Here is a 14617-nt window from a genome sequence, read left to right as displayed (position 1 = left end):
CACATCCAACATACTCCTGCCCCAGGGCCTTTGCTCTAGCAGTGGCTTCTTTTCCCTCTGTGTGGAATGCTACGACCCTAGATATCTTCATGGCTTTTTCTTTGCTCTTTCACATCTTTACTCAAACTTTCCTTCCCAGTGAGGCCTCCCTGACCCCTTCCTGCAACTGTAAACCCTAGATGGCCCTATATCCCTTAAATACTATCCTTGGTACCAGGGTACCCATCCAGGGTGCCCATCATTATTCAACATGCCCACATTTTACTTGTGTTGTTTATTTGCATCTCGACCCACCTAGGTGGGTCTTAAACCCTTAGGCTCTATAGCATCATATAGTGGGCCCTACAAATCTGTGCAAAGAATGAACACTGGGTGATTATAGCACAGCCTCACTTGTTTTTCCTCCAGTTTTACTGAGATATAATTGACTACATTGTGCAAGCTTAAGGTATACAACACAATGATTTGATGCACATATATATTGTAAAATGATTACCACAATAAAGTTAGATAGCACATCTGTCACCTCCCAGAGTTATCTTTTTTTGAATGTGGTTAGAACATTTAAGATCTGTTCTTTTAGGGGCGCCTGGGTGGCTCAGCCGGTTAGGCATCCAACTCTTGATTTCGGCTCAGGTCACGGTTCTTGTGATCGAGCCCTGTATCCTGCTGTGCGCTGACAGCGTGGAGTCTGCTTGGGAATCTCTCTCTCTCTGCCTCTCTCCCACTCTCTCTCTCAAAATAAATAAACTTAAAAAAAAAAAAATCTGCTCTCTTAGTGACTTTCAAGTATAAGCTACAGTGTTGTTAACTATAATCACCAAGCTGTGTGTTAGGTCTTCTGGAGCTATTCATCAAATAACTGAAACTTTGTAGCCTTTGACTTGCATCTCATTTCCCCCACACCCCAGCCCTGGGCATCCACCATTCTACCGTGTTTCTATGAATCCAGCTCTCTTAGGTTCCCCGTATAAGTGAGACCATACAGTGTTTGTCTTACTCCATTCTCTTCAAGGACCATATTATATTCTATGCTGTGATGGCTGAAGAATACCCCCCCCCATGCCCCAAAATATCCAGTCCCTCCTCCAGAATTTATAAATATGTTAAGTATGTTACCTTCTATGACAAAAAGGACTTTGCATATATGATTAAATTAAGAATGTTGACTGGTATTCGGCCTGGCCTGGGTGGCTCAGTCAGTTGGGTGCCTGACTCTTGATTTCGGTTTAGGTGTTCAGGTCATAATGTCAGGGTTCATGGGGTTGAGCCCTGTGCTGGGCTCTGAGCTGATGGTGCAGAGCCTGCTTGGGATTCTTCCTCTCTCTGCCTCTCTCTGCCCCTCTCCCACTCACACGCACACTCTTTCTCAAAATACTTACAAGTTAACAACAACAAAAAAAAAGAATGCTGGGACACCTGGGTGGCTCAGTCAGTTGAGCGTCCGACTTCTGCTCAGGTCACGATCTCACTGTTCGTGAGTTCCAGCTGCACGTCAGGCTCTGTGCTGACAGCTCAGAGACTGAAACCTGGTTCAGATTCTGTGTCTCCCTCTCTCTCTCTGCCCCTCCCATGCTTGCACTCTCTGTCTCTCAAAAACAAAGCAAAACAAATATTAAAAAAAAAAAAAGAATGTTGAGGAGGGGAGATTATCCCAGATTATCCCAGCAGGCCCACTGTAGTTCCAGGTGTCTTCACAAGACACCTGTAGAGGGAAATTTGACTCCAGAAGGCACATGGCACCTGCATCAAGAAAGGGGAGGGGCCGTAAGCCCAGGAATGCAGTCTCTAGAAGCTGGGGAAAGGCAGGGAAATGGATTTCCCCCCAGCACCACCCTGCTGCCACCTCCGTATTGATTTCAGACTTCTGTCCTCCTGAACCGGGAGAAAGTAAACGTGTGTTGCTTAAGCCTTCCAGGGGCGCCTGAGGGGCTCAGTCGGTTGAGCATCCGACTTCGGCTCACGTCACGATCTCATGGTTCGTAGGTTCGAGCCCCGTGTGCGACTCTGTGCTGACAGCTTGGAGCCTGGAGCCTGCTTCGGATTCTCTGTCTCCTTCTCTCTCTGCCCATCCCCAGTTCATACTCTGTCTCTCTCTCTCTCTCAAAAATAAACACTGAGGGGCGCCTGGGTGGCTCAGTCGGTTAAGCTAAGTCGGACCGACTTCAGCTCGGGTCATGATCTCGCGGTCGGTGAGTTCAAGCCCCGCATCGGGCACTGTGCTGACAGCTCAGAGCCTGGAGCCTGTTTCAGATTCTGTGTCTCCCTCTCTCTGGCCCTCCCCCGTTCATGCTCTGTCTCTCTCTGTCTCAAAAATAAATAAACGTTAAAAAAAAAATTAAAAAAAAAAACACTGAAAAAAATTAAGCCTTTCCAGTTGGTGGTAATTTGTTACAGCAGCCATAACAAACGAGTGCATGTGGTGTGAATGCCCCATGATTTACTTCCTGGCCCACTCCTGGCAGACGGGTAGGCTGCTTTCTGTCTTTACTATACTGGGTGCCAGGAGCCATGGTTCTTAAAAGGGAAGACTGTGTCTCCGGGGGGTCAGTGAATAATGTTTAGAGACATTATCATTATTATCATTATTATTATTATTATTATTTAAGAGAGAGAGAGTGAGCAAGCATGAGCAGGGATGAGGGGCAGAGGGAGAGAGAGAATCTTAAGCAGGCTCTAAGTTCAGCGCAGAGCCTGATGCAGGACTTGATCTCATGACCCTGGGATCATGATCTGAGCCAAAATCAACAGTCAGACACTCCACTCCACTGAATGAGCCACCCAGGTGCCCCAGAAGACATTTTTGATGTCACGGCAGGAGGGACGGTGCTACTGGCATCCAGTGGTGGGGGCCCAGGGCTAAACATCCTATATTGCATGGGACAGCCCCACAACAAAGAATGACCCAGCCTCAAACATCCGCAGTGCTAAGGTTGAGAAACTCTGGTCTATCCCTAAGATCTGTTCCTAGAGATAGAATTTCTAATTACAATGTCTAAATACAACTGCTGAGCCAAAGGGTGTGTGCTGTAGACATTGCCCTATTGCCCAAGGCTAATATTAACCCTAGGAATGTGCTCGGCCCCTATGTAGCAGCACACTGCCTCTGAGATGTTGGCGTGCTAGGTGTGGGTCCCCACAGGCCCTGGGAGATCGTCAAGCCTGGTAGGTAGGTTTGTGAATTTGAGGGGTTAATAGCTGAGGCAGGGGCTCCAAGGGTCATTCATTTAACAGCTGGGTCCTGAGCACTTGTCTGATAGATCTCCATCCTCATGGAGGTCCCAGCCCGATAGGGACACTGAGCTGAAAAGAAACCATGAGATACATACAGAGTACGTCGGGCAGTGAATACGTCAGACTTGGGAAGTCAAGGAGGGCATCATGCAGGAGGCAATTTTTAGCTCATGTGATGGTTAGTTTTAAGTGTCAACTTGACTGAGGGGCGCCTGGGTGGCTCAGTCGGTCAAGCGTCCAGGTTCGGCTCAGGTCATGATCTCACAGTTGGTGAGTTTGAGCCCCACGTTGGGCTCTGTGCCGACAGCTCAGACCCTGGGGCCTGCTTCAGATTCTGTGTCTCCCTCTCTCTCTGGCCCTCCCCTGCTCATGTTCTGTCTCTCTCAAAAATGAAAACAAACATTAAAAAAATGTTTTTAAGTGTCGACCTGACTGGGCCGAGGGTTGGCCAGATTGCTGGCAAAACATAATTTCTGGGTGCATGTGAGAATGTCTCCGGAAGAGATTAGCATTGATTCAGTAGACTGAGTAAAGAGGATCTCCCTCCCCAGCACTGGGTGGGCATCACCCAATCTGCTGAGGACTCTAAAAGAGCTAAAGGGCAGAGGAAGAATGGATTTCCTCTCCCTGCGTGAGCTGAGAGGACAATCTTCTCCCCGCTGCTGGTCAGCCAGGGCGGGGCGGAGAGGCAGACAGGAGCGGGGAGCACAGAGCTTGGGGATGAGAGCTGAAGACGGGGAATTGGTAAGTGTTTACGACACAGGGCCTGACCCTGTGCCAGGAAGGAGGGTCGGCAGTGACAGCAGAGCCTCATTTGGAATGGGGCAGGAGGGGCCTGTTGTCCAAGGCACGAGCTCCCGGGTCCTCAGGATCCCCGAGGGCCTTGGGTCTCACATGGTTATTTTATTTTATTTTTTTTTTTTTTTAACGTTTTGTTTATTTTTGAGACAGGGAGAGACAGAGCATGAGCAGGTGAGGGGCAAAGAGAGGGAGACAGAATCCGAAACAGGCTTCAGGCTCCGAGCTGTCAGCACAGAGCCTGACGCGGGGCTCGAACTCACGGACCGCGAGATCATGACCCCGGGCCGAAGTCGGCCACTTAACCGACTGAGTCACCCAGGCGCCCCTCACACGGTTATTTTTAAAAGAACCGTGCTTTTATTTTGAGGATAGCTCAAAGAACTCATTTACAAAACGCCTTTTGTTTTCAAAGCACAGCTTTTCATTAAAAGCAACGTCTGCCTTTAATACACCCTCTCGTACACAGTCCCGAGTTGGGGGCTGCCGGGTGCCCCGCCCCCGCCCCCGCCCCGTGCTCAGTAGTCATCTTCCTCGTCGTCAGAGTCCTCCCGTGCCTGTCTGCACACCTTGGAGGGCCCGGGGGCGACAGGGGGCCCTGGTGGGGTCGGGGCCAGGTTCACCCAGCAGGGCCCACGAGGCAGCACGTGGCTCTCGTTGAGTCTGCAAACTCGATAGTTCTCGTAGTGGACGTTGTGGGTGATGTCCTTCAGGTCTTGGAGGTGGGAGCTGGGAGATGGGAGGCAGTTGAGCCCAGGCTGGCCACAGCGTCCCCCGCCCCCCCGGGGTCCCTGCACCCTCACCGGATGAGCAGGTCTCTCAGCAGAAGAAACTCACAGTGCGCCATGTTCTCCACTGCAAGACACGACACGGACCGCTGGCCCTGTCCCCCTGCCTTGCCCTCGATGAGCACCGAGTAAGCGCCCACTGTATGCTGTGTACCCCTGATATCCACCGCAACCTTTCCGCCCACATTTCTCACTGTCTTTTCTCACGTCCCATTTATTCATTGCTGTGCCCCCCGCACCTGGTACAGAAGGCTGCTACCAATACTTGAGCCAATGAATCCACTAATCAATTATTGTCCACTTAATAATTACTACAGTACATTATGTGTATGATACCATATATATTATATTTTAGTGATTATGTTGATAAATGGGGGGCGCAGGCCCTGGCTGCTCCTCCTTCACTTCCCATCCCCCACCACCACCACCCCCCCTCAGCGAGAGGCCTCCCTCCACCCCCTCAGGTAGCCTTTCCTCCTGCCCTGCCTTCTCCCACCTGTCATTGTCTCATCAGCTCTCTGGGGACAGGAGCCTTGTCTGTCCTGCTTTCAGTGTATCCCCTGAGGAAGCGCATAGAGTATGCCTGGCACATAGAAGGCCCACAACAAATTCTGGCAAATGCATAGGGTGTCTTCTGGGTGGTGGGCATCATGCAAAGCAGTGGCCTGCCCTGTCCAACCACCTTCCATGTACAGATGCGCAGTTTGTTGGTTGCACAGACGCAAATGGCCATGCATGAGGTTGATGCCCATTTTACTGTGAGGAAACTGAGGCCCAGAGAGTCAGGTAACTTGCCTGAGTCCTCCCCGCTGCAAGGAGGGACTTGATTTCCAGGTCTGTCTGCTTCCTGGTTGTGGGCTTGCCCACTCTGGGCCCTGTGATGAGTGTTGAGGGTGCAGCAGGAGGAGGCAGCAGGATGCGCCTGGATTTTCAGCCCACCCTCACCTGTGCTCTCTGCAGAGTCCCTGCACTGACCTTCAATGATGCCCCACTTGGTCTTCCGGCCCAGGACACACCTCCCGTTCACCAGGTACTCTTGGTCGGACCCGACCACAGCAAAGGGGATCCGGTCCTGCGGGAGGAGAGGAGACAAAGGGTTGGCCCTGCCTAGGAGGTGGGTAGAGAAATCACGGAGGTGGGGTGGGGGAGGCACAATGTCCTTTGCGGGAGACAGTGGTAGAAGGAGCAGAGAGATCTGAAGTCAAAAGACACAGGGCACCTGGCCGGCTCAGTTGCTGGAGCCTGCGTCTCTTGATCTCAGGGTTGTGGGTTCGAGCCCCACGTTGGGTGTAGAGATTACTTAAAAATAAAATCTTTCAAAAAAAAAGTCTGATCAATGCCTCAGTGTTCTCATCTGTAAAATGGGAGTCAGTAGAGTACATACACAGGGCTTTGTGAATGTTTGGGAAGGTTACTCAGAGCCACATTAATAATATAATCTTGGGGATGTCCCATCTCTTACCTGGGTAAGAGATGACCTGCAATCACCTTCATCGGTTATCAACAGGGTTAAATGACATGACTTTGCAACCCAGGGGTTGGCAACCTATGGTACATGGGCCAGATCAGGCTCCTGCCTGTTTTCCCATATAAAGTCTGTTGGCATACAGCCCCATGCATTCATTTACTCACGTCTAGGTTGCTTTCGTGCTGCAACAGCAGAGTTGAGTAATTGCACTGAGACCAGTTGGCCCACAAGGCCTAACATACTTACCATCATGTGGCCCTTCACTAAAAAGCTTGCTGAGCCCTGCTGAAAATTCTGGTGGTTCACTTGCTCATGGCCGGAAGTGGAGACTCAAATTCCTGAACTCCAAACTGCTATTTAGGGGTTTGCTTTTATTTCTAGGAGTTAATTTGTGATGAGGAATAGTAATTGATGGTGGCAATCATAATTATCTGTTCTGCGCTTATCCTGCACCAGCCTGGAGCAAACCCTCAATAAATGTTAGATGTCTGGACGATTTACTGAGATGTTGAGTCAGTATGTTCAGGTCTGTTTCAGTTGCGGCCACGCTGCTGCCTTCTCAGGCCTCAGGACAGAAAGAAACTGGTCAAGGTCAAGGCTCTTTGAACGTTTCACAGGAGATCCTGTTTATTGTGCCAGTGGGGAGGGGAAAGAGGGAATGGTGGAGACATTGGGTCTGAGATGGGAAACAGGGCCATGTCCGGATGTGGTTTGTTTACTGCACAAAGGGAACTGGCCATGAATCTGTGTGGGGCTGAAATCACATGCCATGTCTGTGAAGGCAGAGTTGTTTGCTTCCAATCCAGGCAACAGCACCGCTGTGCAGGTTAACACGGTCCCTGAGGGAGTGATTCAAGGCCTGGGGTCAATGCATGATGAATCTCAGCCCTCACCTGAGTCCTTTGCAGGATCCAGACAGACTGACATTGGACAAACCACCAGGACGACAAGATAGAGGCTTGGAGGTGGAATTCAGTTGATTAGGAGAAAAAGAAGAGGTTAGCTATTTCCCTCTTTCCTTCTCTTTTGAAACAGCTTTACTGAGATGTAATTCACGTACCATAAAATTCACCCTTTGAAAGGTGCAGCTCACAAGACTGTGCAGCCATCACCACAGTCTAACTCCAGGGCATTTTCGCTGCCCCAGAATGACACCCCACACCCATCAGCAGTCACTCGCCACTGCTCCTGACCCCCAGCTCCTGGCAACAACTAATCTACTTTCTGTCTCTACACGATTTACCTATTCCGACGTTTCATATAATGGAATCATGTAATATTTGTCCTCTTGTGTTTGGCTTCTCACTGAGCTTCATGTTTTCTTTTCTTTTGTCTTTTTTTTTTTTGTTTATTTTTGAGAGAGAGGGAGGGGGAAGGAGAGAGAGAGAGAGAGAGAGAGAGGGAGGGAGAGAGAGAGAGAGACAGAGCGTGAGTAGGGAGGAACAGAGACAGGGGAAGACACAGAATTCAGAGCAGGCTCCAGGCTCCGAGCCGTCAGCACAGAGCCCAGTGCAGGGCTCGAACTCACAAACCATAAGATCATGACCTGAGCCAAAGTCGGACGCTCAACCGACTGAGCCACCCAGGAGCTTCATGTTTTCAAGGTTCATCCGTGTTGCAGCAGGTGTCAGTGCTACATCCATCCGTTTTTATACCTGGAGGACACTCCATTGTGTAGACAGACCACGTGTATTTATTTACTCGTTCATAAGTGAATAGACATTTGGCTTATTTCCACTCCTTGGCTATTACACGTATTTCTGCCATGAACATCTGTGTACACGTTTTTATGTGAACATAGGTTTTCATTTGTCTTGGGAGTGGGCTTGCTGCTGGGTACCATGGTAACTCAGCGTTTAACCTTTTGAGGAACTGCTAGACTATTTTCCAAAGTGGGAGCACCGTTTGACATTCCCGTCAGCAGCGTCCGCCTGCAAGTTCAACTTCTCCACATCCTCACCAACACTTGGGATTGTCTGTCATTTTGCAAACAGCCACCCTAGTGGGTATGAAGCAGTACCTCGCCGTTTTGCTTTGCGTTTCCCTGATGGCTGGTGATGTCGGACCAACATCTTTTCGTGGGCTCATCGGCCTCTTGTCCAAATTCTTTCAGGGAATGTCATTCAAAACCTTTGCCCATTTCTAAATTTGTAAGCGTTCTTTATTATGTTCAGGATACAAGTCCCATATCAGATAAACCATTTGCAAGCCTTTTTTCCCTCCCATTTCTGTAGGTTGTTGATGTTTGAGTTTACGTATGTATGGAGATTCATACCTGCCAGAAGTATGTGAACTTTCCCCAAGCTGTAGAGGGAGATGAATCTTTAGACAGAAAGAGCAGGTGGAAAGCAAATCGCCCAGCCGTGGTCACACCAGCCTGCCCCCCACCCCCACCCCGTGGCCTCCTACCCGAATCTTGCTGTTGAGGATCCTGTCATTGATATCCTCGTCAAAGCATTTCTGTGGGTACACCTCGATGCAGTGAGTCCTCAGGTTGTGCTGGATCTGGGGACGCAGGTGACCTCATCTCATCCTGTGCACTTGGCCTCCTCCGTGCCCCCACCAGCCCCGTCACCCCGGGTGCCCAGATCACCCTGCGCCTGAAGGCCTCTCGCTCCTCAAGGGTCAGGCTGTCGGCCCGGGCAATCACAGGCACCACGTTCACGGTCCGGCACAACCGCTGTAGTAACTCAATGTCCAGAGGCCGCAGGCTGCTCAGGCAGGGCAGCAACAGTGGAGGCAGTGGCAGTGGATGAGTGAGGGGGTGCCGGCCTGCAGCCCAGGCCAGGGACTCCTCCTCCTCCTCTCTGCCCCAGGCCAGGGTCCCTCCCCCAGCTGGCTCAGCCGTTTACCAGTGCCCAGTGGGCGGCACGAAGTACACACAGCAGTGCACCCGCGTGTCGGGGATGTGGCGCTGGCGGGTGATGAGGATCTCCTCCTGCAGGTACCACTCGTACTGTTCATTGATGTAGCCTAGGATGGGGTCCCAGCTGGGGTGGCAGACGGACCCGACCTCAGAGCCGCCCCTGGGAGCCCCACCCCGTCTCCCCAGGTCCTCTGCGTGGTCTCCCCTTCGGAAGACCAATTGCCCCAGTTGGCCGAGGACACAGGACCTCCGTTCCCGTACGAGCTGAGACCTGTGGTTACCTGATCACCCTCCCCCCGCTCCCCTGAATTATCGGAGAGACCCCTGCCGTTCTCAAGCTGAGGCCTTGGCTTCCTTGTTCATAAAATGGAGAGAATAAGAGCACCAACTTTGCTGGGGTGTGGTCTTAAAAGAGATGAATCGCCACAGCCGGGTTCCAACCGCCATGGGCACTCACCCCATTGCTGCAAGGATCTCCTGAGTCCTCTCCCTGGGTCCCTTCCCCTGCCAGGCTATTGTCAACCAAGCAGCCAAAAGGACTCCTCCACCCTTTTTTTTTTTTTTTAAAAGATCCTTTTAAAAACAGGAGTCAGAGTACATCCCTTTTCTGCCCAGCCTGCCCACAGTGGCCACAGAAAAGCCTAAGTCCTTACACTGCCCTACCAGGCCCTACAGCATATCACTGTTGCTTCTGCCTGCCCTCCCCTCCTCGTTTCTCCCTACCAGGCACACACCTCCAGCCACACCAGCTTTCCATGAACATACCATTCTGCCCACCGCAGGGCCTTGGCACATGCCACTATCCACTTTGAACACTCTTCCCCTGCATGTCCACAATGTTCATTTTCTTATATCCTGGAAATCCGCCCAAGTGTCACCTTATCCGGGAGGTCTTTCATGATCACTCTGCTTAAAGTTGCAATCCCTCTACAGCTCCCTATGCTTTCCCTTCTCAGAAATGTCCTCCTTGAATGATAGAGTTTAGGCCCACCTTATGCATAACTGATTTGTTGTGTTCATTGCTCAGCCCCCCTTCCCACAACAATGTAAATTTCACGTAGCCAGAGATGTTCATCTGTTTTGTTCATTGCTGTATCCCCATGTCTAGAACAGGGCTGGCACAAAGCAAGTGCTCAATGAAGCATTGTATGCAGGGCTGGCTTCATACAAGCACAAACAGACCATTTCCACAGAGCTCCGTGCTTTGAAGGGCTTGCAGTTCATTCAATGTCCTGTGGTCAAGGTTTTACAATTCGTAATACTTTTTGAACAATGGGTCCCACATTTTCATGTCACTGGGTCCCACAAATTATGCATCCAGTCCTGATTGTGTGTGCGCGCGCGCACGTGTGTGTGTGTGTGACCAACTACTGTCGTGGGTTTTGTCACTGAGAGCCTAGAACAACTCTGCAAGGTGGGTGTCATCACCCTCAAGTTACAAAGAAGGAAACTGAGGCTCAGAGAACTCCCATGACCAGTCCCAGGTTACATAACTGGAAAGTGGTCTAACTCTGTGGTCCTGACTCTGTAGTGTGGGCTTCTAACTTCTGCTATATCATAACCTTGACTGAATACCTACTGTGTGCCAGGCAGGAAGCCTTGACCTTTATGTACTTGACTCCCTTCAATCTTGGGAGGGCTGGTTGCATGCACCCATTATACAGATGAATAAACTGAGGCTCCAAGATGCCACAGTCAGGTGTTTCAGGGCTGGGATGTTTCCCAGGGGCTGGAGGGGCAGGGGCAGGGGGGCAACCAGGGTTCGGCCCCCACTGTCAAGGACCCACCATTTGTCATTGTTGATCTGGTCTCCAAAGCCAGGCGTGTCAGTCACTGTCAGCTTGAGCTTCACACCTTTCTCCTCGACGACTGTGCGTGGAGAGTGGAGTAGGGAGAGATTGGCCTGGGTGGGGTGGGGATGGGGTGGGTGGGGTGGGGGTGGGGGACCACTCACCATGGGTCACTGACTTCAGCTGCAGCGTCTGGGGTATGGGCATCCCCAGGCCCGGCGGGGTGCACTTCCACACCTTGGACTTGAAAAGGGTGCTCACCATTGTGGACTTGCCCAGCCCGCTCTGCCCTGGGGGTAACCAGACGACAGCAACAGAGGTGGACATTTTAGGCAGTGCTTCTCAGGCTGTCAAACAGTTTTAGAAAGTGAACTCTTTTCTAAGCATAACATAAATACTGAAAAGCGGGTGCTATCGTCAGTGTCCCCCTCAATCTTTATCCCACCCATTTTTATTGAGGCAAAATTCATACAATAAAAAAATTAACCATTAGCCATTTAAAGTGAACAATTCAGTGGCATTTAGTACTTTCACAGTGTTGTGCGCCCACCAATTCTGTGTAGCTCCTATTAGAAAGAAATCCACAGGCCGCAAATGGCGGAACTTAGGCCAAGTCTCCAAATGGGTGCCTAATATCTAACTTAACTGCAGTTCCAAACTCCCCCGGAAACGTAGCCTAAACTGGTCCGTCAGGGATTTTCTGGTCAGCACCAGTGAGTCATGTCACATGGGCCCTCACTGTCCCCCAAAGGAAGATGAAGTCATCCACCTAAGACCCTCTGCCTGTCCTCTAAGGGAAAGCAACCCTGCCTGGAATAATCCTTTCCTTTTGCTAATAACTTCCTTGCTCACATCCTCCTTTCTATCTAGAAACCTTGCATTCTGCACAACTCCTTGGAGCTCACTTCTTACCTGCTGACCAGGTGCTGCCCGATTCATGAATCCTGTCACAATTAGATCTTCAAATGTACTTGGCTGAACATTGTTTTTTTAACCGTCAAGAAACATGCTCATTGCCCCAAAAGAAACCTCACACTCATTAGCAACTCCTCCCCATTCTCCCTCCATCATCACCTCTGGCAACTGCTAATCCATTTTTTGTGTCTCTGTGGATTTGCCTACTCTGGACATTTCAAAGAAATGGAATCATGCATGGGGCACCTGGGTGGCTCAGTTGGTTAAGTGTCCGACTTTGGTCCAGGTCATGATCTCACAGTCCGTGAGTTCGAGCCCCTTGTTGGGTTCTGTGTTGACAGCCCAGAGCCTGGAGCCTGCTCCAGATTCTGTGTCTCTTTCTCTCTCTGCCCTTCCCCAGCTCATGCTCTCTCTCTCTCTCTCCCTCTCAAAAATGAATATGCATTAAAATTTTTTTTTAAGAAATGGAATCACGCAATATTTGTCCTTTCATGTCTGGCTGCTTCCACTAAGCGTAATGTTTTCAAGGTTCATCCAAGTCCTACCAGGTGTCAATACTTCATTCATTTTCATGGCTGAATAATGTGCCATTGCATGGAGAGATCACATTGTGTTTATCCATTCATCCTGATGGGCAGTTCAATGCATCTTACAAATTAAATGGCCCATGTATACAGAACCAGATCCAGAGATGGAGCATATAGTTCCCCACACGCCCAATCATGCCCATCTCAGTAACTATTAACCCAACACTCCAGGGACAGCCACTCTCCGGGCTTCTATCAGCAGGGAGCAGCTCTGCCCACCCTTGATTTAGGGAAGTACACAGCATGTGGTCTCTCGTGTCTGGCTTCTTTGGCTTGACACTACTTGGTGAGATTGACCCAAACCGTCTGTGGTTGTAGATGGTCCATTTTCCCTGCCGTGGGAGCTTCTCAAACTTGGTGGACCACATCTGCAGAAGGGAACACCCTACATCACAATGCAGGGTGCACACGTATTTTTGTATTTAACAAAAATTGTCCGAAGGGTTGTGCTGTCCAATATGGGAGTCCCACTTGGCTCCTGCATGGTTGATATGGAAAATCTGAATTGAGGTATGCCATCAATGGAAAATACAACCCAGATTTTCCAGACTTGGTGTGTGCCAAAAAGAATGCAAAAGTTCTTTTTTTAAACTTTCAAAAAAAGTTTATTTACCTTGAGAGAGAAAGAGAGCACACACAAGTGGGGGAGGGGCAGAGAGAAGGAGAGACAGAATCCTAAGCAGGCTCTGCGCCCTCAGCGCAGAACCCGATTTGGGACTCGAACTCACAAACTGTAAGACCGTGACCTGAGCCAAGATCAAGAGTCAGACACTTAACCGATTGTGCCACCCAGATGCCCCAGGAATGTAAAAGTTCTCATGGACAATTTTTTTTGGGTGTGGATTACATGTCATTCAAGATAGTATATACTGAGTTAAGTAACATAAATGGTTAAAATTAATTTCTCCAGTTTCTCTTCCCTTTTTTAAAGGTGGCTACTGGGAATTTTTAAAATGACATCATGTGGCTCACATTATACTTCTATTGGACAGCACTGCCTTGGAACAATGCCCTTAATTGGTGTTGCCCACTCTGACATTTTATAGTCTGCTATTATCTAGTTTATTTTGTTAAAGGTGTAGTTTTGACCTACAGAATCAATTTTGCACCCATATAAATGCAATTCCAGAGAACCTCCTGAACGCCAGGACAGTGCTAAACCCAGTGAGGAAACTGAGGCAGAGAGGGGTCAGGGACTGTGCTCAAGGTCACACGTTGGCCGGTGTTAAGGGCCCGGATCAGGATCTGGGTCTGGGTGTTCACCACTTTCTACCATGGCCTCCCCTTTTATTGCTCTCTTTGGGTTTGGCTGGGGCTTCATGGATGATTTTTGTCTTTTAACGCCTCAGTATTTCCAGATTTTAAACTATGACACCTGGTGAGGGACTATTAACAGACCCACTGTTGAGACTGAGGCTCAGAGAGGTGAAGTAATGCGCCCACACCCACAAGTCTGCATCCTTTGGTCTGTCCTCCCGTGAGCCCCTGCCCCTCACTCACCCACCACCATGATGTTGAACTCAAACCCCATCTTCATGGCCTTGATCTTCAGTTGGTCCAGCACGTCCTCAATACCCACATAACCATGTATCTCGCAGGGTGGGGTCTTGGGGCTGGAGGGTCTTGATGAGCAGGGGGAGGGGGACTGCCTCAGCGGGTCCATGGGGTCAAGGGCACAGTAATGTCTGTCATCTGGGTGGGTGGGGAGAAGGGCGTTACTGGGGCTCTGGAGGGGGACCCTCTTGAGTTCTCATTTCTGGACCCTGGCTCCTGAGCTCTGCCACCAGGCACTCCCACACATTATCCCCCAAGGCCCCGGGGCCTAAGGGCTTTGGAGAGAAGTGCAGGGAGGAGCTGCCTCTCAGAGGAGGCTGAATCCCTTCCCAGAGATACACCAGCCCAGTAATCTGTTCCTCCCCCACCCCAGTTTCCTCCCTACCCCCACCCCTGGCCCAGGCAGTATCCTTGCTCAGACACTCCCCCCAGAAGAATGAGGCCAGACTGGCGAAGCCCAGGGTCTGGACCCATGGCGACAGAGAGAAGCAGCTTTGTTAGCACCTGATGGCCTTGGGTCTCTGACGGAGCTTCAAGGAGCTTCCCTGTCCTAGCTGGTGTGTGTGGTGAGGGGGGAGGAGACAAGGTGACAGTTAACTGAAGAATCTGAACTCCAT

General features: G+C 50.3%; 1 protein-coding gene across 4 annotated transcripts; it reads right to left on the bottom strand.

Moving 5' to 3' along the window:
* Positions 1-4471: 4471 nt before the first annotated feature.
* On the bottom strand, positions 4472-14610 carry SEPTIN12 (septin 12). 4 transcript variants are annotated; one of them, XM_042921892.1, is made up of 11 exons: positions 14505-14609; positions 13947-14138; positions 11109-11234; positions 10942-11023; positions 9141-9278; positions 8882-8999; positions 8698-8793; positions 5796-5892; positions 5616-5695; positions 4836-4887; positions 4669-4761 (listed from the first exon to the last, which is right to left on the bottom strand). In XM_042921892.1, the coding sequence occupies exons 2-10, from the start codon at positions 14107-14109 to the stop codon at positions 4852-4854; spliced, it is 936 nt and encodes a 311-aa protein (XP_042777826.1). In that variant the 5' UTR covers positions 14110-14138; positions 14505-14609; the 3' UTR covers positions 4669-4761; positions 4836-4851. The 4 variants fall into 4 exon arrangements, with proteins under 4 accessions (XP_042777824.1, XP_042777825.1, XP_042777826.1 ...); XM_042921890.1 differs by lacking the exon at positions 4836-4887 and having other exon boundaries at positions 4472-4761; positions 14505-14610; XM_042921891.1 differs by lacking the exon at positions 5616-5695 and having other exon boundaries at positions 4487-4761; positions 14505-14608.
* Between the last annotated feature and the right edge of the window lie 7 nt (positions 14611-14617).

This window comes from Panthera leo, chromosome E3 (genome assembly GCF_018350215.1).
Source record: "Panthera leo isolate Ple1 chromosome E3, P.leo_Ple1_pat1.1, whole genome shotgun sequence".
Classification (NCBI taxonomy): Eukaryota; Metazoa; Chordata; class Mammalia; order Carnivora; family Felidae; genus Panthera; species Panthera leo.
Note: the sequence above shows the minus strand (reverse complement) of the source record. Positions and strands in the feature narration are given on the sequence as shown.

Excerpts from the sequence above, each read along its gene's own strand:
- SEPTIN12 (XM_042921890.1), bottom strand. The coding sequence starts at position 14,109 with ATGGACCCGCTGAGGCAGTCCCCCTCCCCCTGCTCATCAAGACCCTCC. Across the intron at positions 9,000-9,140 it reads GTGCCGCCCACTGGGCACTG|CCTGCGGCCTCTGGACATTG; the intron begins GTAAACGGCTGA and ends CTGCCTGAGCAG. Across the intron at positions 8,794-8,881 it reads GAGAGGCCTTCAGGCGCAGG|ATCCAGCACAACCTGAGGAC; the intron begins GTGATCTGGGCA and ends CTGCGTCCCCAG.